Source organism: Macaca nemestrina, chromosome 1 (genome assembly GCF_043159975.1).
Source record: "Macaca nemestrina isolate mMacNem1 chromosome 1, mMacNem.hap1, whole genome shotgun sequence".
Classification (NCBI taxonomy): Eukaryota; Metazoa; Chordata; class Mammalia; order Primates; family Cercopithecidae; genus Macaca; species Macaca nemestrina.
The window spans coordinates 108,068,347-108,096,068 of record NC_092125.1 but is presented as its reverse complement, the minus strand read 5'-3'; the positions used below and the strand labels follow the sequence as shown (position 1 = coordinate 108,096,068).

Below are 27,722 nucleotides of genomic sequence, written 5' to 3'. Positions count from 1 at the left end.
TTAGGGCAGGGATTTGTTTTGTTCATTGATGTATCTCAAGCACCTAGAATAGTGCCTGGCTCATAATAGACCCTTGATAAATATTTGTTGAATGGATAAATATGCAGAGGTCTCAAATTGGCAGCCCCAGAACCAAATTTTGCTTACAATGTATCAACCTTTTTTTAGTAGTCGATATTTTTTTAAATTGGAGAAATTTACTACAAAACTCTCTTTCCAGTTTCTGTTCAAAAATCATATGATACAGCACCATCAAGTCTGCATTCCTGCATGGAACTGGATGGAACTGAGTTGTGTGGACTTCCTTTAGATAAGGTGTGAGCTTTCCTATTTTGCTACAGCCCTACCCTGCCACTCCACTAATTTCCATAAGCCGTCTAGGCCCCTGAAGGCATTTAGTTTGCAATTCCTACCCTACAAGGTAGGATTCAACAATCTGTAGCAACCCTGGGTTATTAAGGGTAGGGATAATAAAAACACTCAACTGGTATGAACTGGGAACCAACTAATCAGGTCACCACTGGATCAGAGCCTTGGAAGACTCCTGCAGTGTCAGATACCAACTCTTTATTTGCTGGATTTTAGGGGAAGGGGAGTGTCCCCAGAGGAGCAGGGTGGGTGGGCACAAGTGCTCAGGCAGGGCTTTTGGCCAACCAGTACAGAAGTCAAGTTCTATTTTTAAATCATTCATACAGCCATAACGTGCATACTAGTCGAATATGAGCCTTAGATAAGGGATTACGGTAGGTGAGCAGCAGAGTGGAGTCCTGAGGTGACATAAGGGCTGACCCCTTGTCCATGTCATAGTGCCCAGCGGGTCACAATGACACCAGGTTGCCTAAACCTCTGCCACCCACCTGTGAACCTCACTTTGCCACAGGGAGGCACTGAACTGAAAAACTGCCTTGTAACAGGTGTCGCCCCTCTGTCTACTCCCTTTCTTATATCAAGAGGGGAAAAACACGTAACTACCTCTACCCGATCTGGTCACCATACGCCTATTACCTTTACTGTTACAAGTACCGGATCACCCTCCGGGAGAAGATGCTGCCTCGTTGTTATAAAAGGTACTTGTTTTCATCTCTATTTGTAGTTGTTTATATAAAATGTAAGGAAAAAGTGTAAGAATTTGAAAGAATTTCCCAAATAGCAAGAAATAACAACAGAATAGGGGGTGGAAAGCTGGCATGGAACTTTAGAATATTTCCATCTGGTTGACCCAGGAACATAGAAACAGGCTGGACAACAGAAAATACAGATCATGCCAGAGCCTGGTACTGTGTATCTAGAAGTTATGTCTTCCCATCTCAGATTCCAAGATAAACTAATTTGGGTCTCCTTCCCAACCAGCATCACTTATAAGGAAGAGGAGGACTTGACACTCCAGCCCCGTTCCTGCCTCCAGTGCTCCTGAGTCCCTAGTAGGCCTCCAGGTGGGCAAAAGCACCGAGCAGGGTAACCACGACCAGCTTAAAGAACTGTATTCGGTAAGTGAACTGTGAGCTGGTGCTGTGACAGGGCAGCCCTTTGCTTGCATACCTTGCAGAGGAGCGACATTGGCAAGTTGGAAGATCAATTATAGAGGTAGATGGAATCCTGGAATGCATGTGTAAAAGCTACTTTTTATATAGACAAGGATTCTGGCCCACAGACTATAAAATCAAGGTCATACAGATGGTAGTGAAAATCAGGATGGGAAAAAAGGGAGTGGGGACAAAGGTAGAACGAACTTTATAGGACTTCTGGGACATAAAGCTGTTTAGATGCTACGCAGGATCTGGAGTCCAGAACTTGCCCACATATCACATTGCAGTAACAAGCCTGGTTGTAATCACGGCATTTTAAATAGAAGAATTTAGAGAAAACCCATATAATGAAAAAAGTGGAAATTATTAGTGAGAAAGGAAGCACATTATAAACCTTTGTTTAAATCCTAAGCTCTCTGATGTAAACATTTCTAAGTTCCTAAATGGTTATCGTACTCCTACGTTGAAGTCAGCAGGCAGTAATACTGCCTCAGCTGGATTGTTTGATATAAAGGAGAACTCCATAATAGGCATAGGCTATTAGTTCCTAGGACTAAAGGATATTATTGCATCTTTAAGATCTTGGCTCCGATTCTCCCAGGCTCCCCCAATCAACGCCCACCTTGCTTCAACGGACACACCCCAATCTGCCTGAGGTCTGATTTGAAGGCTAGAGGAGCATTTTTACTCCTTTTCCAGGCTGGGAACTTGACGGTGCTAGCTACTGATCCCCTGCTCCACCAGGACCCAGTACAGTTAGACTTTCACTTCCGCCTCACCCCCCAAACCTCCGCCCATTGGCACGGCCTTCTCTGTGACCGTCGACTCTTCCTGGATATCCCATATCGGGCCTTGGATCAAGGCAACCGGGAAAGGTGACTGAGCCTGGAAGGGAGAATGGGGAGGGAACAGGTAGGGGATTTCACCCTTCTATCATGTCATAGTACATAGGGCTAATTCTAGAGCTAGATATAAGCAATCCATTCACCTGGCATGCAGACAAGCCTGTGAGCTAAGCCAAGATCTGGGTTTCAAGGGATAAGAGTCCATGGGAAGTTGGACTCAGATCCAGAAATAGTTGAATAACGGGAAGTACTTTCTAACTGTTCATCTCAGTAGTCGTTTCTCTCCAGGCCCCTTCTGTGGCTTACATCCAGTGGTGTGCAATCTCTTGGCTTCAGAGAAAAATCTACCAAAACTAGTTTAACAACTTCCATTTCCTGGCTTGGGTGGGTGGAGGGCAGAAAACAACCAATAAGATTTTTTCTGCTCCAAGTAGGTGTCTTTCTGGATTCTGAGTTGGCCAAACATTTTAACTGTTTTTCTGTGGCTGCTAGTTTGACTGCAACGCTGGAGTACGTGGAAGAGAAGACAAATGTGGACTCCGTGTTTGTGAACTTCCAGAATGATCGGAACGACAGAGGTGGGGATCTGCTGTTCTTCCTTGCTCTTCGTGCTGAGGCAGCTGGATAACTCCTTTTCCTTTATAGGAGACCCTCTTCCCCCATCTTTAAAAATGCACCCTCAGGCATTTCAGGGATTCTTTTCTTCCCACCCACCGCGAAGGAAGTTAAAGTGCCTAGCATTCTGTTCCATCAAGTTACAAGTGGACTCTGAGGAAGCCCCTGCAGGTGGTGTTAGGGGCCAGACTGAAGGAGCACTGGCAAAATTAGACAGAATCCATTCGAAGGATGTGGTCAGCAGGACAAAATGGATCTCAAATATATTGAGCACGTACAATGTGAAAGGGTCAGACATAAGGCCAAGGGAATGGGAACATATTTAACCAGATGCCTGGAGCATATGTTACAAAAACCACAGCCTCTTGCCTCACGGAGTTCAAACTCTGTTGGATATAAGACAATGGATGGTGAATAACCATTCATAAGTGATAGCTGCTATTTCAGAGCTTACTATGCCATCATTGTATTAGTATATAAGTAGACCTCACCAATCTCTAGTGTTAAGCACTTCATGAACATCTCATTTAATCTTAAATTCTCTGAGGAGGAAGGTTCTATGATTTATAAATGGAAAATTTTATAAATGGGAAACTGAAGTTCTGAAGGACTAACTCACAGAACAAGTGTTAAAGCCAAGGTTAGAGCCTAGGTCTGTTTGACTAAAGCACATCCTATATGCCTGCACTATACTGCTTCCCAGGGCCACTCCCTAGTGGAAGAAATCAAATCTGGGGGCATACATGTATTGAGTTTTAAAGCATGTTCTAATCATTTGTTCTATCCTTTCACAGGTGCCCTGCTGCGGGCCTTCAGCTACATGGGCTTTGAGGTGGTCAGACCAGGTCACCCTGCCCTCCCTCCCTGGGACAATGTCATCTTTATGGTGTATCCCCTTGAAAGGGATGTTGGCCACCTGCCCAGTGAGCCTCCTTGAACGTGCTTATTCCAACGCTTTGAGGGGCTGGAAGCCTTGACACCTGGGAATCAGGGGCCCGAGATGTAATTCAGAACACCTTCCATCCTAGGAATAAAGGGTAGTTGCAATCATCAAGTGTTCACTGTTTCTTGGGTGGGGGCGGGGGTGGGGGGCAGGGGTGGGTAATAGGGTTGGCTGGAGTGGGACATACACCTTACAGAGCTAAATTCACTAAAAAGACCACAGGTACCTGAACTACAGAGGGAAAGTACCCAAGGATTTTTGGTTCCCTTTGCCTTCCTCCATGCCCCAAACCATTTCCTCATTTATTCTAACCATTTACTGAGCACTAATCAGTGAACTCCCTAGTTCAGAAAGACTAAGCTTTGTTGGGCTGTTTTTATCCATATATTTCAGTTGAGGTGCTACAGATGTGGAGAAAACCAAAGACATAGATCTCTTGGCTTTGGTCCAAGTGGGGGATTCTCAACAGACAGAATAGGTAACATAGAAGAGGGCATTCCAGGGAGCAGGAAAAGTACTGGGTTATACTAGCAGAATGACAACCCATCAGAATGGGCTGTAAACAGGTCAGACTTAAAGGCATATTAAAGAAAAAGACTTTTATACATAGTAACAAACTGCAGGTAAGAATGAGACATTACTCATTTTCCAGGGTAGCAAGTCTTATGATTTATATCAGGGATCTCTATCTTAAGAGTAAAGGTTCCCTAAGGAACTCTGGTAGCACCAATTCCAGGGCTGAGCATGCTTCAGTGAGTTCATTGCAGCCAACATCTGAAACATCAAATAAATGGAAGTCCCTTAAAGATTCCTCCAAGACTACATGAACTACTTCCCAGAGCTGTTCCTTCACCAGAACCTTTCTGCTAATTGGTACTGAGATCTTTCTTTTTTTTTTTTTGGAGACAGCATTGGCTGTGTCACACAGGCTGGAGTGCAGTGGTGCAATCTTAGCTCACTCACTGCAACCTCTGCCCCCCGGGCTCAAGCGATCCTCCCACCTCAGCCTCTCAAGTAGCTGGGACCACAGGCACACACCACCACGCCTACTTTTTTGTATTTTTGGTAGAGATGGGGTTTCAGCATGGTGCCAGGCTGGTCTCGAACTCCTGAGCTCAAGCAATCTGCCCGCCTCAGCCTCCCAAAGCTTTGGGATTATAGGCGTGAGCCACCGGTGCCTAATACTGAGATTTTTCTGAGAAAATAAATTTTGAGAATTGTGGTTGTGAGAAAATATAGTTGCCATGTAGTATATAGGTAGACTTCACTAATCCCTAAATTTAAAAGACCTATGTGAGGCATCCTTACGTGTTAATTTTTAATTTTCTAGTTTATCTTGCTTTATCCTTAAAAAAAAAGTTCATTTCACTTGCCATTTTTCTACCATCCACATTACTATACATTTATATTTACTTCCAAGCACCTCAAGTACTTCAGGGCTCTCACTGGAGCGTCACAGCACTGTCAGAAATGGAAAGATACTATAAGGAAACACGTTAAAATTTTGGAAAAAGTTTACAGTGGAGATCTACTCCTTAAAGATTCCTCCAAGACTACATGAGCTACTTACCAGAGCTGCTCCTAGAATCCAGGTTTCTCGAATCTTAATCTGGGCCTTTTCTTTTGAATAGTATAGGTGGGGTCTTACTCATATAGCCTAAACCTAAATTGGTTCTGGTTCTTAGTGAATTTTTTTGTTTTTTTGAGACAAGGTCTTGCTCTGTTGCCCAGGCTGGCGGTGTGGTGGCATGATCTGGGTTCGCTGCAACCTCTGCTTCCCAGGTTCAAGTGATTCTCGTGCCTCAGCCTCCTGAACAGCTGGGATTACAGGTGCCTGCCACCACACCCAGCTAATTTTTCTATTTTTTTTTTTTTTTTTGAGACAGAGTCCCGCTCTGTCGCATAGGCTAGAGTGTAGTGGCGTGATCTCGGCTCACTGCAAGCTCCGCCTCCTGGGTTCACGCCATTCTCCTGCCTCAGCCTCCCAAGTAGCTGGGACTACAGGCACCTGCCACCACGCCCAGCTAATTTTTTGTATTTTTAGTAGAAATGGGGTTTCACCGTGTTAGCCAGGATGGTCTCAATCTCCTGACCTCGTGATCTGCCCCCTTGGCCTCCCAAAGTGCTGGGATTACAGGCATGAGCCACCGTGCCCGGCTTTTTTTTTTTTTTTTTTTTGAGACAGAGTGTCGCCCAGGCTACAGTGCAGTGGCGTGATCTCAGCTCACTGCAACCTCTGCCTCCCAGGTTCAAGTGATTCTCCTGCCTCAGCCTCCCAAGTAGCTGGGACGACAGGTGCATGCCACCACGCCCAGCTAATTTTTTGTATTTTTAGCAGAGATGGGGTTTCACCATGTTGGCCTCAAGTGATCTGCCTGCCTCAGCCTCCCAAAGTGCTGGGATTATAGGTGTGAGCTACCATGCCCAGCCAGTGAATGGTTATTTCTGAAGTGACTTTAGGAAAAGAATATGAATGTGTATATGGGAGGGACACTTGCCTTTCTGTGAGGCAGTTGGCAGTTTTCACCAGATTTAGGCTCACAGCCTGCTTCCACCTTGTGATTCAATCAGAATTTGGTTTTAGAAAATTTTCTTGAGAACTTTATTCGGCAAAAAAATCCTCCGAATGATTTAAACAGAACTGTATACTCTTCCTCTCTCTTCACGGGTGTATATGTGTGTATACATATAGATATTATACTAGCAATTTAGAAAATTTCCTGAGCCTCCTGTCTCCTTTCTACTTGTATTTTAACTAAAGGTTACGGAGAAATAGCCGAAGCAGTTTCAAAAGCCTGTCTCCAATAACATATCAGCAATTGAGGCTAGGAGGCAGTGTTCTCTTCCCACTTCCTGAGGCTTTTAAATATAATTATGCTAATTTTTGCCTTTGCCTCCTGATTCAACTGGAGTCTTTGCGTTCACCACTCAAAAGCTTTCCTTAACCAGAGTCACCTGATAAGGTGAGTCAGAAGTCTGCAGAATCATCACTTCCAATGACCAAAGCCTGACTGTTTCCCAGCCTTGAAAAGGATACAGCTTAGCAGTAATGTGTATCATGACTGGTAGAGGGACTGAGCCTGACGCTGAATGGCCTGGAAGTAACACAGCAGTATTCAAACACTGGAGGGTTGGGGAGGGATCAGGAGGTGGAATGGGGGAGACACACTTGTAGTGTGGTAGTCCAATTTTTTGGTAGTCCAATGGGAGGAGAACATGAATTTGGTCCACAGCAAGCCAGACTGTATGTATAATAAAGGAAGGACTGCATGGATCCTTTATCATATACTCCTCTCCTCCAGGCACCAGTTCCTATGCCAAATCCTGCCAAAGACAGAAATACACAAAAAGCTTGAAAGTGCTCAATCTGAGAGCAAGTTAAGCTGCAGGAAAGCAGCTGCAAAGAAGTATATTAAGACAGGGCACAGGGAAGAGGGAATCAAAGCAAGTGCCCCACTGTCACCCTCATTACTTTCCTGTTGCTACAGATAAGATGATAGCTGCACTCACACAGCAAAGCAGATGGCTGAGCAAGCTGAAGCCCAGACTTCAGAGTAAGTAGTCATCTTCAAGGTTATCATCACCAGACATGGAAGCAGCTTCTATTGAAGAGAAATAAGAAGGAGAAAGTTAGACACTGCCCTACTCTAGCAGGCACTGCCAGCGAGGCTCAAACGAAAAATAGACCTCTTGGTGCTCAATGACCTGACTAGGAACCAAGCCTTCAATTAACCTCCCTAGTCTGGAACGACTGGATGAGAAAAGTTAATCTCCAAAGATGCTCTAGGGAGGAAATACTGCTTGTACCTGATAAGCTGAGGCAGGACAGGGTATGTGTTATCTCTCCAGAGTTCTTTTTGGTCTCAGTGAGCAAGGTGCTGAGAGAGGCATCTGTTTCTGTGGCCTGAGTGGATGAAAACAGTAAAAACGGAGGAACATGTTGGCTTTTAGGAAAAAAGAGGCCACCTTTCATTCTTCTCATAGGACCTGGTTAAGGCAATTGCATTTGGCTACCAAGAGGGACAAAATGCTCCTTTGGTCAACTATTGGAGGAGCTCAAAGTCCTCAGGAAAGCTAACACAGTATCAGGACTGTAAGTCCTTAGTGTCTATGTGCTAGATTTGCCTGGAAGCAGCACCCTGTATAACTACAATGGCTCACCATGTCCTTCAACATGTCTGGGACAGCTCTGTTTTCTTCTATGTCTTCAGGAAGCTCAATTGCGTATCCTTTGTGTACTAATTCTAGCCCAATATCAAGTTTCTGAGAAGAAAAATGAAAAGGGAATGATGTTCTCTCAGTAAGCAAGGGCAAATTTGAGGAAACAAGGCAGAAGGACTGACACTTCAAAGACATTCCTTTGGTGAGATGGTGAGAAGGATCTTAAAAGTAAGAGTAATATCAGATAAAGGTTTCTGAGAAAGAAAAAGTAAATTAGGCCATAAATATACTGAAGATATGGTAAGCAGTGAATGAATACCAGTCTTACCTTCCCATTGCTAGTATCATATAAGTAGATCTTTGGCCAAGTTGAGATCCCAGTCTGGACATAGCTAGAGATTTTGGCTACCAGAGGCTTCCAGTCAGCACAATGAGTGAGTCTATCAAACTCATCCAAAGCTTCCTCTTCCCATTGGTCACCTGGCAAAAGATTGTAGGGGTTACTGCTGATAGGGGTGGGGATTATACCCTGGAGGGAAGCTGGAACTACCCTTTTCTACTCAGGAAGGCACCTGTGTCTTCTCTGGTCGGGTTGGGTCCGCCAGGCAAGTTTCTGGCTGCTGCTAGTGTTGGTGAGGAAAAGGCACCTGACTCCCCAGAATTCAAAAAGCCTGGGAATGTGAGAATTCCTTCCAATGAACTGTATGAAAGTTATTCTATTTGGAGGTAAGCTCAAAAGGTGGCATGACCAATTTACCTGAGGGAGCGATCCGTGCCAGACTACATTCTATTGCTTGAAATGGAAGGCTTAGGAAGTCACTCCTGAAGTAAAAGAAACTAAAATTAGAATCCTGGGGCCAGAAACATCTTCTTATATTGCTCTTTTAGAAAGAACCAACTAACATGAGACGATAACCATCTGCTCTCTGTAAACAGGTTCCCTTCCAAATCCCCCTGACAACTGCCAACAGCTCACCACTCTATGGCCAGAACTGAGTCAGTAGTTGGGATTCAGCTGACCTCAGCACTGACCTGAGAGCCCTGAGGTCCTTCAGTGGGCAATCTCCATTATCTCCAAAGTCAACAAAGTAGAGGTCCAAGTTCCCATTCTCCAAGGTGCCAAGGACCCTGGCTCGATACCAGGAACCATTTGTAGGTAAAGGTGCTGCTACAATGTCTCCTACATGCACAGTCAAGTCTTCAGGCTATATGTGGGGAGGAGGAGAAAAGCAGAGTTACAAAGTGGTAGGCTCATAAACAGAATCACAGGTGGAAGAAAGAACAAGTAGCTACTCCACAGGGAAAGGAAGAGAGTACAATGAAAAAGATCTGCCTTCTTTTCATTAAACCCCAGCCCTGTCCCTATGGCAACTCACCACACTATTCTCATAGTGCTGGGTCATCTCGTTGACAAGCTTATCCAATTGCAGGCTGCGGGAGCCAACGATCTGGATCCAGAAGTGGTTAGGGTGTTCAGAAGCAGAGACGTAGACTTCTAGGTACTCATCAGCATGGAAACTGAAGTCAGGACTGGGGACTAAACACAGAGATAAGGATGGTGGCCACATCGGACCCATCTCTGGTTGGAATGAAGAGATTACACCAGGGCAGTGAGAGGTACAAATACCAATGGCTGTTACCACTTTAAAATGGCAGGAGAGGCAACTGGATGAATCAAACAAGAATATCCTAAAGAAAGATACTAAGCTATCCTTTGTACCTTTCCATGTAACTGAGTAATAACAGCTTACATTCTTTGTCATGTGCTACGTATTCAAATCAGTCACCAATTATAAAGAAGGTAAACCTCCATATGCTAGCTGCAGCATGGATCAGTAAAAAGATATGTGGACAGCAACCTTTACGTGGACAGCGACGGATGTGGGCCTGTTCCAGATCCCATTCTACCAATGACTGCTTATGTCACCCTGGACAAGTCTGTGAGCTTCTTGGGGACCCAGGTCCTCTTTGCCCACGCTAGCACCTATGTATAGAAGAGATAGCTCACAGCCTTTTCTTTTTCAATAGTGATGATTTTTAAAAACAATAATGAAACACGCAATATAAAATCTGGCTGAGAATTTTACTTGTTGATAAAGTATGTCTAGGCTGGGCGTGGTGGCTCATGCCTGTAATCCCAGCACTTTGGGAGGCCAAGGAGGATGGATCATTTGAGGCCAGGAGTTTGAGACCAGCCTGTCCAACATGGTGAAACCCCATCTCTACTAAAAAATACAAAAATCAGTCGGGTGTGATGGTGTGCATCTGTGGTCTCATCTATTCAGGAGGCTGAGGCATGAGAATCGCTTGAATCTGGGAAGCAGAGGTTGCAGTGAGCTGAGATCACGCCACTGCACTCCAGCCTGGGAGACAGAGGAAGACTCTGTCTCGAAAAAAAAATAAAAGTATGTCTAGAGAAACAATATCAGGTAAATCCAATTATTGGATGTATTACTCATTTGTTTCCTGTGTCAGCATTTTGCCATTTTCATCAGCTGTTTTATATTTAGAAAAATATTTATGTTTAGTATTAATTCAACTAAAATATTATTACCAGAAAGGATTATCTCTGATGATAGACATTAAGTGTATTCATGAAACAAGCTTTTTATTGCTTTCTATTTTGGGTAATCTAAGCCAGTATTTCTTTTTAAAAAAATATTTAATTTTTTTTGTTTTTTTTGTTTTTTTGAGACAGGGTCTCACTGTCACCCAGGCTGGAGTGCAGCGGTGTAATCCCAGCTCACTGTAGCTTCGACCTCCTGGGCTCATGTGATTCTCCCATTTCAGCCTCTCAAGTAGCTGGGACCACAGGTTGCGCCACCACGCCCTAAGCCAGTATTTCTTTTTCTTTTTCTTTTTTCTTTAGCAGAAAACCTAGGTTATTTGTTAAGCTGTTACAAAAACAAAACAATTACCATTTGAAGTACTTTTAGGACTTTATCCCAGACTCATTTGTTCTGTTACAGAAACTAACCTAGAAGGTTGGAAATTAAAGGATATAACCTAAGAGGTTATAACAGAGCAGGCTGGTAAAACATGGCAAAAGGAGCCCTCTCTTTCCCACCCTGTCTACTTATACCTCCAAGCTCACCACATAGGTCTGTAGCTCATAAAAAATGCATATAGTGAAGGCAAGAATTATAGGCCTATTCAGAGGGTACCCAGACACAGAAAGTTTTGGGGCAAATAATAAACTACAAATATCCTCTTGGTTAATTCATCTTTGTTAATAAAGGTCATGTATCTATCTTTTGCTGGTGACAACTTATCTCAGTATAGTCTGTCTCAAGAAAGAAGTGGTTCAGGTTGGGTTTTGGAAAAGGAAGAAGACTTTCACCAACTTTGCTCCAGAGTGGAAGAGGCACCAAGTTCTCTCCTGCAATTAGGAGCTGAATCTTAAACCTGCATAAATCATTTTCAGTGATCAACATCTGTATCCTCAAATGTCCAGCAACTATTGGTGTGGATTCTACCTCCATCCCATCTTCATAACATCTTACTGAATCTTCTGTCCTGACCCCAGCCATATTATACTGGCTGGTCACAGACTGAGAAAGCATTCCTTCTAATCTCTCCAATGTCTAAGCCAGTATTTCTATGTTCTATGATTAATGGGCTACCTCTTTGTTACATACTTTCAAACATGGACATCTCTGGGATGGCCTGGGCTCCAGACTTCTGAAAGCTGTCATCACTAGGTTTCTCCCAGGAACCTTCCTTTGGCACCACCACAGCCATGTCGCCTCCTCCTTTGGGTGGAGGAGTCACCAGGGGCGCAGCCGGCCCCATGCTAGAACTGGTGTTTTTCCACAAAGCCGGCTCTCCAGCTCCACCTGGCTCTGTGATGTCTTCTCTTCTCACACTGATTGGCTGTTTGCGTGGGACTCTGGTTTCTGCAGAATGAGCAATTCTCTTTCGAAGTTCTTCATCTTCTGAAACTTTCTCCAGTATCAAATGCTGTGGAAAATAAGAGAAAGGCTGATACTCTGATCCGGGATAGAGTAAAAGGATCTTCTCATGTTCAGGTATAATTCAAGTCTATTAGCTACTTGCCTTGGCTGCTGCCACTTCCTTCTGTGTTCCTGAGATTTTTATAAGTCTTGATAGTAGTAATGTCCCTTCTGATTCTTTGTCACAGGTAATTTTGGCTCCAGAGGCCTTACAGATAGAACGAATCGTCTCGCCGCCTCTCCCTACATTAAACAATACATAAAAACCTGCCCTTCCCTCCTGGCCAACCTTAGCTACTGGAGAAAGCACTGTTTTGCATATACTAGGAGAAGAGAATCAGTTCTCATTTCTAAAGTGAACAAAATTCAATATGTTGAATGGAAAGCAGGAGCTACTGAAATTATTACTGTGAAAAGGAGAATACCATATTCTTTGTTTTTTTCATTTTATTTAAACTCTATACTTTGGCTAACTTCATGTCATTTTCATTTTGACCACTCAGCATGGCCATATCAGGTCATAAGATATGCTACATGGTGTGTCAGAACACTGGATCAAGGACAGGACATTTCTCTGCCTCTAACAGCAGCACTAAGCGATGCTCTAGGGGAAAGCATAAAAGGTACTCTCCAGAGCACTATCTTAAAAGACTTGAGATAACATGAGCATCCCAAGCTTCCCTTTAAAAATCAATTATAAGGTAAATATAATACATCTACTAGAACCCATAAAGAATCAATTTGTAAGGTTCAGATCACACAACTTTTTGAGGAAACAGGTTTGGTTTTACCACTAGTTCTGCAAACAGTAAACCTCTGGTCTCAATGCCCCTTTTTTCCCCCTCACATGGTAAAGGGGAACTAGGCCAGAAAAAATCCTTGGGAAGGTGTGAAAGAGAGGCAAAGGTAAAGAATAAAGGAAACAGTAGAGGAAGCCGTCCAGTGGTACCTATGATTCTGCCCACAGATCTCTGGGGAACTGAAAGCTGCTCAGACACTGGGGTATTCTCTGTCAGGATCTGATGGATTGCTGCTTTGGCCTTGCACACCTGAACAGGAAAACCACTGATAAGCAGCACTCGCTCATCGCCTACATCCTCTGTGTCCACATCAATCCGAGCACCTGTCTGTTTCCGCAGCTGCAAAGAAAAGGACATTTGGCAGTACATTCTGGAAGAGTTCCCTTTTGAGCCCAGCTATAGACACTCTAAAACAAACCCTGGAGGTAGATAGAGTTAGCCAAAGGCATCAGCTAATGCTATCTATACAACCAATCCTCAGTTACTTTATATACAACCTCAGTTGTTACTATCTATACAACCAGTCCTCACCTTATGGAAGGAAATTAGCAACAAATATAACCCCAAATAGCAGTGAATTCAAACCCATTTATCTTTGTGTTTAGAATCCTTTCCCCTCACTAATTTTATTTGGATTAGAGAATCAAATATTTTGTTTTCTTGACATTTCAGCTGAACAATGGAAGATGGTAAGAAGAACCAGGTAGTCCTTCAATATTTACTGTCAATTAATGAGAGTTCATTAATTCCACAGTAGAAAAGGATAATTTGGCCAGGCACGGTAGCTCATGCCTGTAATCCCAGCACTTTGGGAGGCCAAGGCGGGTGGATCATTAGGTCAGGAGATAGAGATCATCCTGGCTAACACAGTGAAACCCTGTCTCTACTAACAATACAAAAAAAGTAGTGGGGCGTGGTGATGGGCGCCTGTAGTCCCAACAACTCGGGAGGCTGAGGCAAGAGAATGGTGTGAACCCGGGAGGCGGAGCTTGCAGTGAGCTGAGATAGCACCACTGCACTCCAGCCTGGGTGACAGAGCAAGACTCTGTCTAAAAAAGAAGAAGAAAAGAAGAAGAAGGAGAAGAAAGAGAAGGAGGAGGAGGAAGAAGAAGAAGGAAGAAGAAGAAGGAGAAGAAGGAGGAGGAGAAGGAGGAGGAGAAGAAGGAAGAAGAAGAAAGAAGAAGGAAGAAGAAGGAAGAAGGAAGAAGGAAGGAAGAAGGAGGAAGGAGGAAGGAGGAAGGAGGACGGAGGACGGAGGAAGAAGGAAGAAGGAAGAAGGAAGAAGGAAGAAGAAGAAGAAGAAGAAGAAGAAGAAAATTCAAGCTATAACATGCTGACATTCACCCAGTCAAAAACCCATATTTCAAACTAAGTCATCCTTTCTCTACGGAGAAGTACTCTTCTCTAGAAGGGAAGTCCAAAAAGTTTAGTTAGCTAAAAAGTTCCTCTATTTGTTCTTTTAAAAATATACATAGTGGCTGGGCCATCCCAGCACTCTGGGAGGCCAAGGCAGGCGGATCACCTGAGGTCAGGAGTTCAACATCAGCCTGGCCAACATGATGAAACCTCATCTCTACTAAAAATAACAAAAATTCGCCGGGCACAGCGGTGAGTGCCTGTAATCCCAGCTACTCGGGAGGCTGAGGCAGGAGAATCACTTGAACCCAGGAGGTGGAGGTTGCAGTGAGCTGAGATCATGCCATTGCACTGCAGCCTGGACAACAAGAACGAAATTCCACCTCAAAAAAAAAAAAAAAAAAAATATATATATATATATATATATTCACATATACACACACACACATACACACACACACAGAGTATGGGAATGTTTTGTGATATGGGGTCAGTGGAAGGAAACAAGAAATCAATAAACAGAATCAATCCTTGGGAAAGCAGACTGCCTGCTCAGACACTTACTTGTTTAATATTGGCTCCTTGCCGGCCAATGATGAGCTTCACAGCCTCCTGGGGAACCCGCATCTCTATCTCAATGTCATCTTCCCCAACAAATGTCAGCCGCTCTTCTGCACAGATCGTTGTTCATCAGATCAGACTTAGGTAACACCCAAAGCTATTATAACTACCAGTCCTCCCCAGAATCTGGCTGTCAAAGAGACACTGATCCAAGAGATAAAGTGAGGATCTCAACCATAGTAACAAGGAAAAGTGGCATCTGAATGGGAATTAGAAGGTCCCAAAAGATCAGAGATGGGCATTTTCTCTGGGACACTGTTTCAGATGCTAAAATGGGAAAAACAGACTCTGCAATAAAGAGGTGCTGGGGTCTGGGCAAATTACTTCTCCTAAGACATGACTACTGGAGAAGAATGAAGGCCAAAGGTTGTCTGAGGGGTCCATTAGGCTCAGAACTTCTCCTGACTGATATGTACATTAAGTCATTTCTCTAGGTCCTATTAGATCCAGCCTTTGAGGTAAGTGCCTTCTACTAACAACTAGGGAACAGGAATATAGAAAAAAGATGAATACAGAAATTAAAAAAGAACTCTTTGCTATGTTGATGTTGCTGAATAAAACACATCAATGGAGTTATGAGTTCATTTCATAGACTGGCTTACTTTGCTATGTAAGAACATAGCAAAGACTAGGCCAGGTGTGGTGGCTCACGCCTATCATCTCAGCACTTTGGGAGACCAAGGCAGGTGGATCACTTGAGGTCAGCCACGCTGGTGGTGAAACCCCATCTCTACTAAAAATACAAAAATTAGCCAGGAGTGGTGGCGCATACCTGTAATCCCAGCTACTAGGGTGGTTGAGGCAGAAGAATTGCTTGAACCCAGGAGGCAGAGCTTGCAGTGAGCCGAGATTGCTCCACTGCACTCCAGGGTGGGCAACAGAGTGAGACTCCATATCAAAGCAAAAAAAAAAAAAAAAGACTAAATAATTTTAGTCAAAGATTCCTCACAGAAAGCCAATCACAATACCTGAGTCAGGCATGGAGGCACATGCCTATAATCCTAGCACTTTGGGAGGCCGAGGTGGGCAGGTTGCTTGAGCTCAGGAGTTCAAGACCAGCCTGGGCAACATGGCAAAACCCCATCTCTACAAAAAATACAGGTGTGTGGTACACGCCTGTGGTCCCAGCTACTTGGAGGCTGAGGTGGGAGGACTGCTTGAACCCAGGAGGTCGACACTGCAGTGAGCCAAGATTGTGCCACTGTACTCCAGGCTAGGTGACAGAAACCCCACAAAAAACCCACACAATACCTGGCAAGGAAAGAGTTTTTTTTTCAATTTAACAAGGCAGGAGCATGTCTGAACATTTTCACATGTACAGTCATAGGGTTCACATACCTCTGCTTTCCCTATACCTGCGGTATAGGATATAGGCAATTGTTGCACTGGCTGGGATCCCGAGGCCCAAGGCTATTTTCTGAATGGTGGACAGGCTTGTCCAAGAAGTTCGTTCAGTGGACATTTTCCACTGTACTCTGACTTACATCCTGAAACAAGCAAAGCAGGGAAAAGAGGGAGCTTTCATCCAATACTTGTATGAATAGCAGAGAGGCATGGGAGCACATTATTATTGAAAAGAATACTACTGCCTACCTTCCAATTTCAAGAGCTTCAGCAATTTCAAAATTTATTTCATATAAAAAGGGCTCAGGGTATTTTTTTAAAGTTAGCTAAGGTACACATAGAATTAAATAGAAGCATACTTCACTTTCCCCACCCAAGGAGAACTGATCAGTTTTAAAAGACAAACCAAAAAAAAAAAAAAAAAACAACTAAATGAATCAAATATTTAAAATATATATACTTAGATTTCATATTAAATTATTTAAAATTACTTATCTAAGTCCTTTTATGCCTCCAGGGGTTTCCAGAAGCTGCTGCCTCTGCAAGTAATACCATTCCAGGCTTAGTAAAGGCCTTACTATTTACCTTTGTTGGAAGTACAGTCTTCATTTACTGTCTCTACTTTTGGTTTCTATTTATTTACTCCTTAATGAACAGTGAAATGGGGTTCTTCCCTACTCCATCACCAAAACTGTAACTTCCCAGATAATCAACCCAGAGGGCATGCATGGAGCCTTATCTCATCCATCTCTCTGCAGTAGCAGGAAGGTGGCCACTCCTTCCACAAAACTCTTTCCTTGGTTTCTGTGCCCTCTTTCTGTTGGTTTCCTTTTATTTCCCTGGAGGGTCCTTCCAAGTTTGGGCTTCTCATCCTGTGCCATCAATTGTTAATGTCACTCTGCTCTCTTTAGACCATTTCATCCACATATGTGGGTTCAATTACTACCTATATGTTAATAACATCAACAATGCTGCATCTGGCCTGATTGAGAAGCCCAAATCTTATTTAGACCACTGTAATGGCCTTCTTACAGGCTTTCGTGCTGAGTTTCTCTCTGACACTGTATCTTCATTTTGCTGCCAAGCAAACTTTAATGTGTTCCTCATTATATTTCCTTATTCCACATAGTTTCTCAGCCTCCCTCTCCACTCAAACCTCTCATGGCTGCCTCCTCCAACCTTTCTCAACTGAGGTCCTTGCTTTCTATTTCACTGAGAAAGTAGAGCATTCAGAGAAAATATCCACAAGCTTCTACACATTTTCCCACCTACCTCCACCTGTGCCTAAATGCTTGCTGTTCTCTCCTGTGACCACAGATGAACTGTCTCTGCTCCTAGCACTGAAGTCTTTCATAAAAGCACTGCTCCACAAATTCTCCTTGCTTCTCCTGCATTATTAACATTTTCTTTCCCCTCTACTAGACAGTCCCATCAGCAGACAAACATTCTCCGTTCTTAAAGAAAACCCTGGATTTCACTTCAACTACTTCCCATTTCTTTTCTTCCTTTTAAAGGAAAACTTGAGTGTCAATATATCTGTCCTCAAGTTCTCTTCTTAAATCCACTCTAACTGCTCACATCAGGGTCACCAATGATTTCACATTGCTCAATCCAAAGACTGATTCTCAGTTCTCATCTCACCAGATGTCCCCACAGTATTTGGCACAGCTGGTGATTCCCTCTTCTCTGAAACACTTTCTCCATAGCACACCCTCCTGGTTTTCCTCTTTCCTTTCTGGCTATTCCATCAGTCTCCCAGTTGCTGATTTCTTCGCATTTTTCTATCCTCTAAACACTGGAGTGCCTCGGGGATCTGTCCTTTGCCCTCTTCTCTGTTCTACCTCATTTCCTTGGTGATCTCAAGTCTCATTCACAGACTGGCGTTAACTCCTATCTATATGCTGATAACTTCCAAATTAATAGATCCATGTAGGACCCTTCTCAACTGCCTACATGTATCTCCATTTGATGTTTAATATACATCTCAACTTAACACTGAGCTCCCGATTCACCCCCTTGCCATAATCTTTGCCATCTCAGCAAATGGCAATTCCTTTTTTTTTCTTTTGAGACAGGGTCTTTCTCTGTTGCCAGGCTGGAATGCAGTGGTGCAACTATGGCTCACTGCAGCCACAACCTCTGGGCTCAAGCAATCCTCCCACCTCTCAGCCTCCCAGTAGCTAAGACTACAGGTGCATGCCACCACGCCTGGCTAATTTTTGTATTTGTTGTAGAGAGAGAGTTTCACCATGTTGCCCAGGCTGGTCTTGAACTCCTGGGCTCACGTGATCCACCAACCTCAGCCTTCCAAAGTGCTGAGATTACAGGGGTGAGCCACTGTGCTCCGCCTCGACTGCATTCTCTTACTTCGTCATCCTCTCTCTCACACTGCACACTTAGCCTGTCAACAAATCTTATTTGCTCTACCTTCAAATTATCCAGAATCTGACCACTTTTTCTCTTTGCAGTTCTATGACCCTGCTCTAAAATACCATCTTTTCCCTAGATTACTGCATTGCCTAATGACGTTCCTGCATTTGCCATTGTCCATTCAGTTTATTCTCAGCACAAGAGCTGGAGTAAGTACTATGTGCTAGATGCTATTGTGGCACTAAAGACACAAAAATGAAAAGACAAATGTGTTGAGTAGCTACTATGCCAGGCACATTACATAATTTTATTTAATAGTCATATAACCCTGTAAAGTAGGAAATATTAATCCTATAGAAGAGTACACACGCTTGAAGAGGTTATCTAATCTCTAACCCAGAGTCTGGGTTATTATTTGCGTGTAAAAATCCTTGTAAAGTGATTTTAGAAATCCTTCCCCACCCTTCTTTTTACCTAAACTCTCAGGGTAACAGCACCTGCATTTTTATTCTTTATTTTGATTAACATATCCAATTCAAAATTAATACTGACAGAAAGTATTGTAGGTGGTTAAAAAAACACTGAAGACTAAAAAAACTAAAGATAGGTAATAAAAAACTGAAAACTAAATATCTGTATTTCTAGATATTACGATCAAGTAGAATAAAGCAAGCTGGCTTTAAATGAGATTTGCTTAAAAATGAGTAAATGTAACTTTGCTATAATTTGCCTCCAGGTACAAAAATTCAACCCAAATAATTATAATAAACAAAAATGTATTTCACCTTGGGGGGAAAATCTGGCTTTATCCTGGTAAGGCTAAAAACATACTCACTAATACAAAACCTACTGTGGAATAAAACTTAGGCTTTCAGAGAAAGCACAGCCGATCAGGAAGAGTGAAGAGAGAAAGGAGAACATCTAGCACTGAAATCTCACTGAGGAGCAGATAGAGTCAGGTAAGGGAGGCTGGAGGTAGGTTTCTTACAACAGTCATCCTCTCTTATCCTCGAGAAATATGTTCCAAGAACCCCAGTGGATGCCTTGGAGTACTGAAAACTACAGGTTTTTTCAATGTGATAACCAAGATGGCTACTAAGTGACTAAGAGGCGGGCAGCATATACAGCATAGATACGCTGGACAAAGGCAGGATTCTCATCTGGATCAGGATGGAGATTTCACCATGCTAGTCAGAATGGTGCACAATTTAAAACTTAAGAATTGTTTATGCCAGGCGCGGTGGCTCAAGCCTGTAATCCCAGCACTTTGGGAGGCCGAGACGGGCGGATCACGAGGTCAGGAGATCGAGACCATCCTGGCTAACACGGTGAAACCCCGTCTCTACTAAAAAAAAAAAAAAAAAAGAATTGTTTATTTATGGGACTTCCCATTTAATCTTTTTGGACCAGGATTGACTATGGGTAAGTGAAAGCAAAACCACGGAGAAGGGGAGACTACTACACTGTCATACAGATGACCAGAATTTGCATCTGGCCTCAGAGTTTTACTGATCAATAGAACTGAATAAAGTTCTTCAGAGAACTACCAGAAGTTTGCCAAATCTATTTTTTCTATATTCTGGTTTTAAACAAATTTAATCCACCTTCTTGCCCGGACTCGCAGCCTGAGCAAAAAATAAAACCGCCTTTTACTACTGGGGTGGGGGATGGGTACCTCTTTTCAAGTGCGTTGTCTACTTTGGGTCATTACTCAGTAAATTCAGTATATCATTTTTAGAGACTATCAATCTGAGGGAATACTGTTCTCTCCTGACCTTTCTAGAATGTAGGACAGAAAGGGTTGAGTTTAATGTAGGCTGTTTGCTTTCATTTATGAGGTTCTTTCTCCAACTCATTGGATAAACATTAGCTTCTCTTTTTTTAAATAGGCTGCAAATAAAACCCTTCACCACCCTGAAAATTTGGATGGTATTATATAAGCATCTTTGTATATACCAAAGGAAACAAATTGTTTCATAAAGGAGATTTTTGGCTTAAGTAATTCTTGAATACATACTTCCCAAACTGCTACTTTCCTACATTGAGATGGTTTATTCTTGGTTTATTCCAGAAAGGATTTGACTTCTTTTGTCCTCTGATTACTTCAGATATTTTCTTTTTTCTTTTTTTTTGAGACAGAGTCTTGCTCTGTTGCCCAGGCTGGAGTGCAGTGGCACGATTTCAGCTAACTGCAACCTCCACCTCCCGGGTTCAAGGGATTCTTCTGCTTCAGCCTAATGAGTAGCTGGGACTACAGGCACCCGCGACCACGCCTGCCTAATTTTTGTATTTTTAGTAGAAACAGGGTTTCACCATACTGGCCAGGATGGTCTCAAACTGCTGACTTTGTGATCCCCCCGCCTCGGTCTCCCAAAGTGCTGGGACGGATTACAAGGCGTGAGCCACCGTGCCCACTTAGATATTTTCTTATATGACCACTCAAGTTCCTAGCTTGTCTCCATTATTAATGCGTCTTGGTTAAATAGTGCTACCTCCTTCTTATGTGCTGAGCATGTTGGGGACAGAAGGAGGAAGAAGAATTTCTACTTGGAAACCTTCATAGTCTAGAAAACAAATGCCAAAACAGGCTGGGTACAGTGGCTTTTGCCTGTTAATCCCAGCACTTTGAGAGGCTGAGGTGGGAAGACTGCTTGAGATCGAGTATTCAAGACTAGCCTGGGCAACACAGTGAGACTCTGTTTCTACAAAAAAAAAAAAAAAAAAATTAACAGAGGCCCAAAGGACTAGCTGGGCGTGGTGGTGCACACCTGTAGTCCCAGCTACTCAGGAGGCCAAGGTGGGAGGATGGCTTGAGCCCGGGAGGTGGACGCTGCAGTAAACTGATCACACCACTGCACTCCACCCTGGGCAACAGAGTGAGAATTTGCCTGAAGGGGTTAAAAAAAAAAATATAGGGCAAGATGTGTGTATGTTATATGCAAATACTATGCATCTTATACAAGGGACATGAGAATCTATGGATTTGGGTTCTGTGGGGTTCCTGGAACCAATCCCCTGCAGATAATGAAGGGAGAGACGACTGTATAAATTCTTGGTCAATGTGACAGCTGAAAGGAGCTAGAACCTTAAGGTTTATTTCTTAGATGGTGCATAGCTGAAAATCATCTCATTACAATACAACTCATTTTCCTTCTGCAAACCAATACTACATGAATGAACTGCAGTAAATGGACATTTATTCAAGCCAATAAGTATCGAGTTCTGATGTGTGCTTCGCACTGGGGACACAACAGTCAAGATAGACTTGGCAGCTGCCTTCATGGAGTTTCTTGTCTGGCATGGAAGATCCTGACGGGCAGGAGTCTTTAGGTCTTAAAGGCTTTGGGAAACTGAAATCTAGCCCTATGAACAAGAATGAACTTGATCTGTATTTTCATGCTGTTTGCTTCTAAAAACACCTTTTTGGCCATAATTCATGCTTATGGGGCATAGAAATCAAAAGATTTTATAACTAGAAGGGACTACAGAACTTATTTGATTCCATTAATAATGTTCAATTTGGGAAACTGAGGCTCAGGGATAGAAAAGTATTGATCTAAGGTCACACCACTAATTAGTCATTTCTACACAATACAGTGTGCAAGGGAAATAAGTCTGTTTTGATGGCCAGTCATAATCACACCTCTTTACAGAGGCCCAAAGGATTAGCAGAACTTTTGTTTTCCAGTTCTGACACTATCAAGTGCCGAGGGGCCTCTGCAGCCAAGGCCCCTCAATCTCGATCCCCTACACTGGGTTGAGTTACATTGCTATGCGCTTCCACAGGATCCCCAATACGCCTTCATTCACACATGCCATGCTTGTCATTCTTGATTAACATCTGTGTCCGTGGTGAGGAGAATGAATTGAAGGCAGCAACGGTAGCTTCAGGAGACCAATCAGGGACTAGTCCAGGTGTCAATGATGGAGTTGGAAAGTAGACGAATTGGAGAGTTTGTTGTTGTTTGGATAGAGACAGAGCCTTGGTCTGTCACCCAGGTTGGAATGCAGTGAATGATCATAGCTCACTGCAGCCTTGAACTCCCACAATCATCGGGCGTAGCTGAGATTATAGACGTGGCTTTTTTTTGGCTGACTTCTATTTGAAGCAAAAGGTAAATTTCACTAACTCCTCTTCAGACATTACAAATGAATTTGTGCTAGTTATCAGCTGATGTCTCAAAAATGAGAATTTACTTGATCTGTCACTATGGTTTTGTTCACAATTTTCATATCCTTTCAGTTGTAGGTTTCTCTTAAAGAGAAATGGAAAATAATATAATGTAAACGGGGATAACTGCGTAGTACTGACTGCTAGTTTGTGTTTGATTTTATTACTTAAAAATTGAATGGGAAGGAGGAAAAGACTAGAACTTAAGACCACAGTTCCTAGGGGAAGCTAAGAAGAGGAGATGAGGATCATTGCTGAGTGAGGTATGTGGTTAGATAACGGTTTTCAGTAAAAGCTAACTTTGAAATTTCCTGACATTTGTATTGAACAATTGCCAACAACTATCTGATATGCATTGCTAAGGCTTACTTTATCATTTAAAATGACAGGAGTCAAACAGGATGTGATCAGGAGTCAAATCACATTGTTAGCTTCATGAAAGCATAGATAACTCATTCCAGTATCTCCTAATAACCAGAACCTACCAAGGACCTACAACATGGTGACATGCTTGAATCGAAGCAGCCCAATGTTCTCATCCTTGGTACGTTTTATTTTAAACTCAGGAGAAAAAAAAAAGCGTCAACTCCTTTCTCTCAAAACAAGGAAAGGGTCTAAAAGTCAATCTTTCTAATGGGGGTCTCCAGCCAACCCCCACGATGATACCTGCATTAAAGAATAAGGAGGGATACTGGAAAAACAAAAACCCCAAAGTATTATTCTGACAACTGTCAACAGCCATCCTATTAGCGATAACTAAAGAAAAAGCTGGGGAAAGTTAAAGGCAAAGTGATACACGGATGGCAGCTCTCCGTCTCAAAAAGGCCCAGTGGACGAGTGTGAACTGACTCAGGGCAAACACAAACGCTCCTGCACCGGGTCCGTTGTGGCGTAAGCATGTGACTGGAGCATTTTCCTCAGATATAGTTACGAGTTCCCAGTGGGTCAAGTTGCCCCCGAGCGGCGTCTCACAGCCCAGGGCTCTGACTCCCGCCCCTGCGCCCCACATCCTTCCCTCGCCCCGGAGCACGCCATACCCCTCCCTTCCCTCGATCCCGCATTTCCGTCTCCTAGTGGCCAGGGCTGCCCATGACCCAGTCTTTCCCACTCCCCAAACCTTCGCTCTCCATCCCCGCCTTTACCGCTGCTCCAGTCAGCCGTCGAGCGCGCCGCCTCGCGCCTCACCCCAGCTGCAGCCACAGCCGCCGCCGCCTCCCACTCACACTGCGACTGGGAGGCCCGCCTGCGGCGCTTCAGCCGCCACTTGCCCGCCCCCGCAGCCCGCTAGCACCAGTCAACACCCTGCTCGCAGTCCGACCAATCGCCTTCTCCCGTAACAACCAATCCTTCCGCGGGCTGCCCCTGAGCGACGTGGCTGCTGCTAGCCACTGCCCAATTACCCGGATGGAATCCAAAGCAGGCCCACCCTGTCAGCCAATAAGATCCAGGAAAAGCAGATGTTGTTAATTGAGACCGCACCTGCTGAGAATTAAACAACCAATTACAAGCTTCCCGGAGACCTCGCAGACCACCTCTAGGCCAATTACCGAAGAGTTTTCTATCTTCTAACGCTCGGGGGAAAATCGGCGCTCCTGCTGCTGGGACCTAGGCGTGAGAGCGTTGAATCATGCGTGTCACCGTTCGCACAAAATTGGTGTCTTTGTACAAAGACAGTGCCACAACACAACTCAGTGACCATCGGGAGAGCAGCCTCATGATGGGCGATGCTCTATTAGTTGTTTCTCTTGCGATCTTTTGCGTAGATCAGTCTGGCTCCGCGTATGGCGACGAGTACTCAAGAGACACAGAAAACGTTTTCTTTTTGGAAAACATGAAATAGGCTTTGTAGATGGAGAGGAGGTGAAGGGACAAGCGGTGCGCCGCAGAGAGCGAGGACCCACTCTTCTATTCCTCTGCGGAGGCACGGACACAAGGTGTGACCCGAAACAGCGGCAGGAGAGTGAGACCCGAGCTCCGACCGCAGTGGTAAGGGGGCAGGGGACCGTAGGGGCGCCAGGGGCCCACCCTTCCCTGGGGATTCGAGGAAACGAGTCGAGGCGACAGCGTGAAGGCCTACGCCGCGGGGTGGCGGGGGGCGTTTCTGTGGGGGCGAGGAAGGGAGCGGGTCTCTGCAGGCGGAAGTTTGCTTTGGAAGATTTTATTCCAGACGCTGTCCTGGTCCCTGGACCGTTAGGAACGGTTGGGTCCTGCTACCGCCTCCGCGCGGCGGGGAGACTCGCGAGCCCAACCCTGCGCCCTACGCGGTCCACCCTGTCCCCGCCCCGCGCTAGGGGCTCACCCTGGGGACAGGTGTCGGGTGCTCCTGGTCATTGGGGGATCTTCCGCACTAGCTTCCATCACAATACCTGGCAGGTGATGAGCAATTAACGTTTGCTGAAAGAACGCAAGGTTGTATCTTTTGTCAATTAGGGAGATGCCTTTGGGCTTCAGGTTTTGCTTTCTATTAATATAAAAATGTGTATGCGTTTTGAATAAGTAATGCATTTACATTCCACAAAATTCAGAAAAAACAAGGTTATTATAGTGAATAAATCTTCTTTCCTTCAAGGCAACCAGGGTTACCAGTCTCTTGTGAAAATTTTCACAAGATATTCTATAGTTAATGTGTGTATATGTGTAATATATACAGTGTATATATATACACACATATATTTTGTTTAACCCAGTTGATAACATACGTACTATTTTGCAACTTTCTTTGATACAGTCTGGAAATCTTTCCGTAGCAGCATATACGTATCTGCCTCATAGTGATAGTTTCGGAGTGTGCCTGAGGGACATATGAAGATATATTTAACCAGTCCTTTAACATTTTATTGATATGCAAGGATACTTCATTTCCTTCTTGCATATCTGTATGATAAATACTTAGAAATGCAAGTGCCAAGTTAAAGAAGTGTGTGCATTGTTTTTTCATTTGGATAGATAAAATTTTGCAAATTCCCTTCCTCCCACAAAGATTTTTATAATTTTCATCCCACCAGCAATTTTTGAAAATGATTTTAGTTAGTATTACCAAATTGCCTTCCCTGGAAATTTTACCAATTTTGTCTTCCATCAGCAATGTATGAAAAGAACCTGTTTGATAGCACACTGGTGCTGTTAAACTTCTTGATTTTTGACAATCTGATCATGTAAATGCTATCTCATTGCAAGATAAAATTTCATTGCTCTTATAAGTTGAGCATCTTTTAATATAGTTACATGGCAATTTTTTTGTAAATTCTGTTTTTCTATTCTGTTCATATTTTTATTGGTTATAGGGTCATTTCTTAATACTTGCTGTTTGTATATAAGTTAAAAGTATTTTCCCGGCCAGGTGCGGTGGCGCACGCCTGTAATCCCAGCACTTTGGGAGGCTGAGGCAGGCTGATAACTTGAGGTCAGGAGTTCGAGAACAGCCTGGCCAACATGGTGAAACCAGGTCTTTACTAAAAACACAAAACTTAGCCTGTTGTGGTGGCAAGCGCCTGCAATCCCAGCTACTTGGGAGGCTGAGGCAGGAAAATCGCTTGAACTGGGGAGGTGGCGGTTGCAGTGAGCCGAGATTGCCACTGCACTCCAAGCTGGGTGACAGAGCGAGACTCCCTCTCAAAAAAAAAAAAAGTCCCTTTTCCCAGTTTGTTCTATGTATATTGTTTATACATATAACAAGTATTTTCCGGTTTCCCAGTTTGTTCTATGTATATTGTATATTTTGAGACTGGTTTCCAACTCCCGACCTCAGGTGATCAGCCTGCCTCGGCCTCCCAAAGTGCTAGGATTAGAGGCCTGAGCCCCTGCCCTTAGCCTGTTTATGATTATTCTTTGCAAAATTTAAAAATTTTTATGTAATTGAATTTATCAGTATTTTATTTGATAATTTCTGGGTTTGTTTCTTTCTTTTTTTGAGACAGAGTCTCATTCTGTTACCCAGGCCAGGGTACAGTGGCGTGATCTCAGCCCACTGTAACCTCTGCTTCCCAGGTTCAAGAGATTCTTGTGCTTCAGCCTCCTGAGTAGCTGGGATTACAGGCGTGTACCACCACACCTGGGTAATTTTTATATTTCTAGCAGACTCAGAGTTTTGCTATGTTGGCCAGACTGGTCTCAAACTCCTGGCCTCAAGTGATCCACCCGCCTTGGCCTCCCAAAGTGTTGGGATTACAGGCGTGAGCAACTGTGCCTGGCCAACTTCTGTGTTTCATATAATTTTTAGAAAAGTCTCCCACTACTTAAGATTATTCTTAAAGGTCCTATGTTTTTTGAAAAGTACTTTGATAGTGTCTTTGTATATGTAAATATTTGATTCACCTGGAATTTATTTTGGTGTAAAGGTGTGAGATAGAGATCCAACTTTGTTCTGTTTTTTCCAAATCCTTCTTATTGAATAACCCATGTTTTCTCCATTGTTTTTGAATGCTACCTTTATAATACCACATTGCCATATGTATTTGGGTCTGTTTCTGGATTTTTTTCATTTTGTTCCATTGATCATTTAAAAATTTTTAAAATTGTGTACATTATGTTTTTTTACCACAATTTAAAAAATTAATTTACAATATACATGCAGAAAAATGCACAAATGACAAGTATATATCTTGATGAATTTTCACAAATGGAATACATTTGTGTAAACAGCAGCAGATCAAGAAACAGAACATTACTAGTGCCCCAGAAGCCACTTGTGTGTTCCCTCGCAGTCACTGCTCTTCTCAAGGACAACCACTCTTCTGACTCCTGATATTATAAACTAATTTTGCCTGTTCTTGCTTTTTATGTAAAGAGAATCAGAGTGTGTATTCTTTTGTGTCTGGCTTCCTTTATTCAAATTATTTATGTGAGATTCAGTCATATTGTGTATAGTTTTAGTCCCTTCATTCTGACTACTGTGTAGTATAATATTGTGGGGCTATATTGAACCATAATTTACTTTTCTATTCTGTTATTGTTATTTTGACTGGAATCACATATTTTTAGATTATATAAAGGAGAATGTATGATATAGAGTCTTCCT

At 43.4% G+C, this 27,722-nt stretch overlaps 2 protein-coding genes across 9 annotated transcripts; one reads left to right on the top strand and one right to left on the bottom strand.

The window, feature by feature from the left end:
• Positions 1 to 920: 920 nt before the first annotated feature.
• On the bottom strand, positions 921 to 24,132 carry LOC105497857 (tudor and KH domain containing). Of its 8 annotated transcripts, none has more exons than XM_011769359.2 (14): positions 23,848 to 24,124; positions 16,159 to 16,307; positions 14,764 to 14,870; positions 12,993 to 13,182; positions 12,147 to 12,286; positions 11,729 to 12,050; positions 9,467 to 9,627; positions 9,123 to 9,295; positions 8,848 to 8,912; positions 8,419 to 8,570; positions 8,091 to 8,192; positions 7,737 to 7,833; positions 7,440 to 7,531; positions 921 to 3,372 (listed from the first exon to the last, which is right to left on the bottom strand). In XM_011769359.2, the coding sequence occupies exons 2-13, from the start codon at positions 16,280 to 16,282 to the stop codon at positions 7,479 to 7,481; spliced, it is 1,686 nt and encodes a 561-aa protein (XP_011767661.1). In that variant the 5' UTR covers positions 16,283 to 16,307; positions 23,848 to 24,124; the 3' UTR covers positions 921 to 3,372; positions 7,440 to 7,478. The 8 variants fall into 8 exon arrangements, with proteins under 8 accessions (XP_011767661.1, XP_011767666.1, XP_011767662.1 ...); XM_011769360.2 differs by lacking the exon at positions 921 to 3,372 and adding an exon at positions 4,514 to 7,253 and having other exon boundaries at positions 23,823 to 24,124; XM_011769361.2 differs by lacking the exon at positions 921 to 3,372 and adding an exon at positions 4,514 to 4,703 and having other exon boundaries at positions 23,823 to 24,124.
• LOC105497858 (ornithine decarboxylase antizyme 3) lies at positions 1,030 to 4,036 on the top strand. The gene is given in 6 exon segments (XM_011769365.2): positions 1,030 to 1,067; positions 1,351 to 1,411; positions 1,413 to 1,487; positions 2,226 to 2,401; positions 2,864 to 2,949; positions 3,781 to 4,036. Coding segments are annotated over 6 exon segments (564 nt in total). The 5' UTR covers positions 1,030 to 1,044; the 3' UTR covers positions 3,924 to 4,036.
• Positions 24,133 to 27,722: the final 3,590 nt, after the last annotated feature.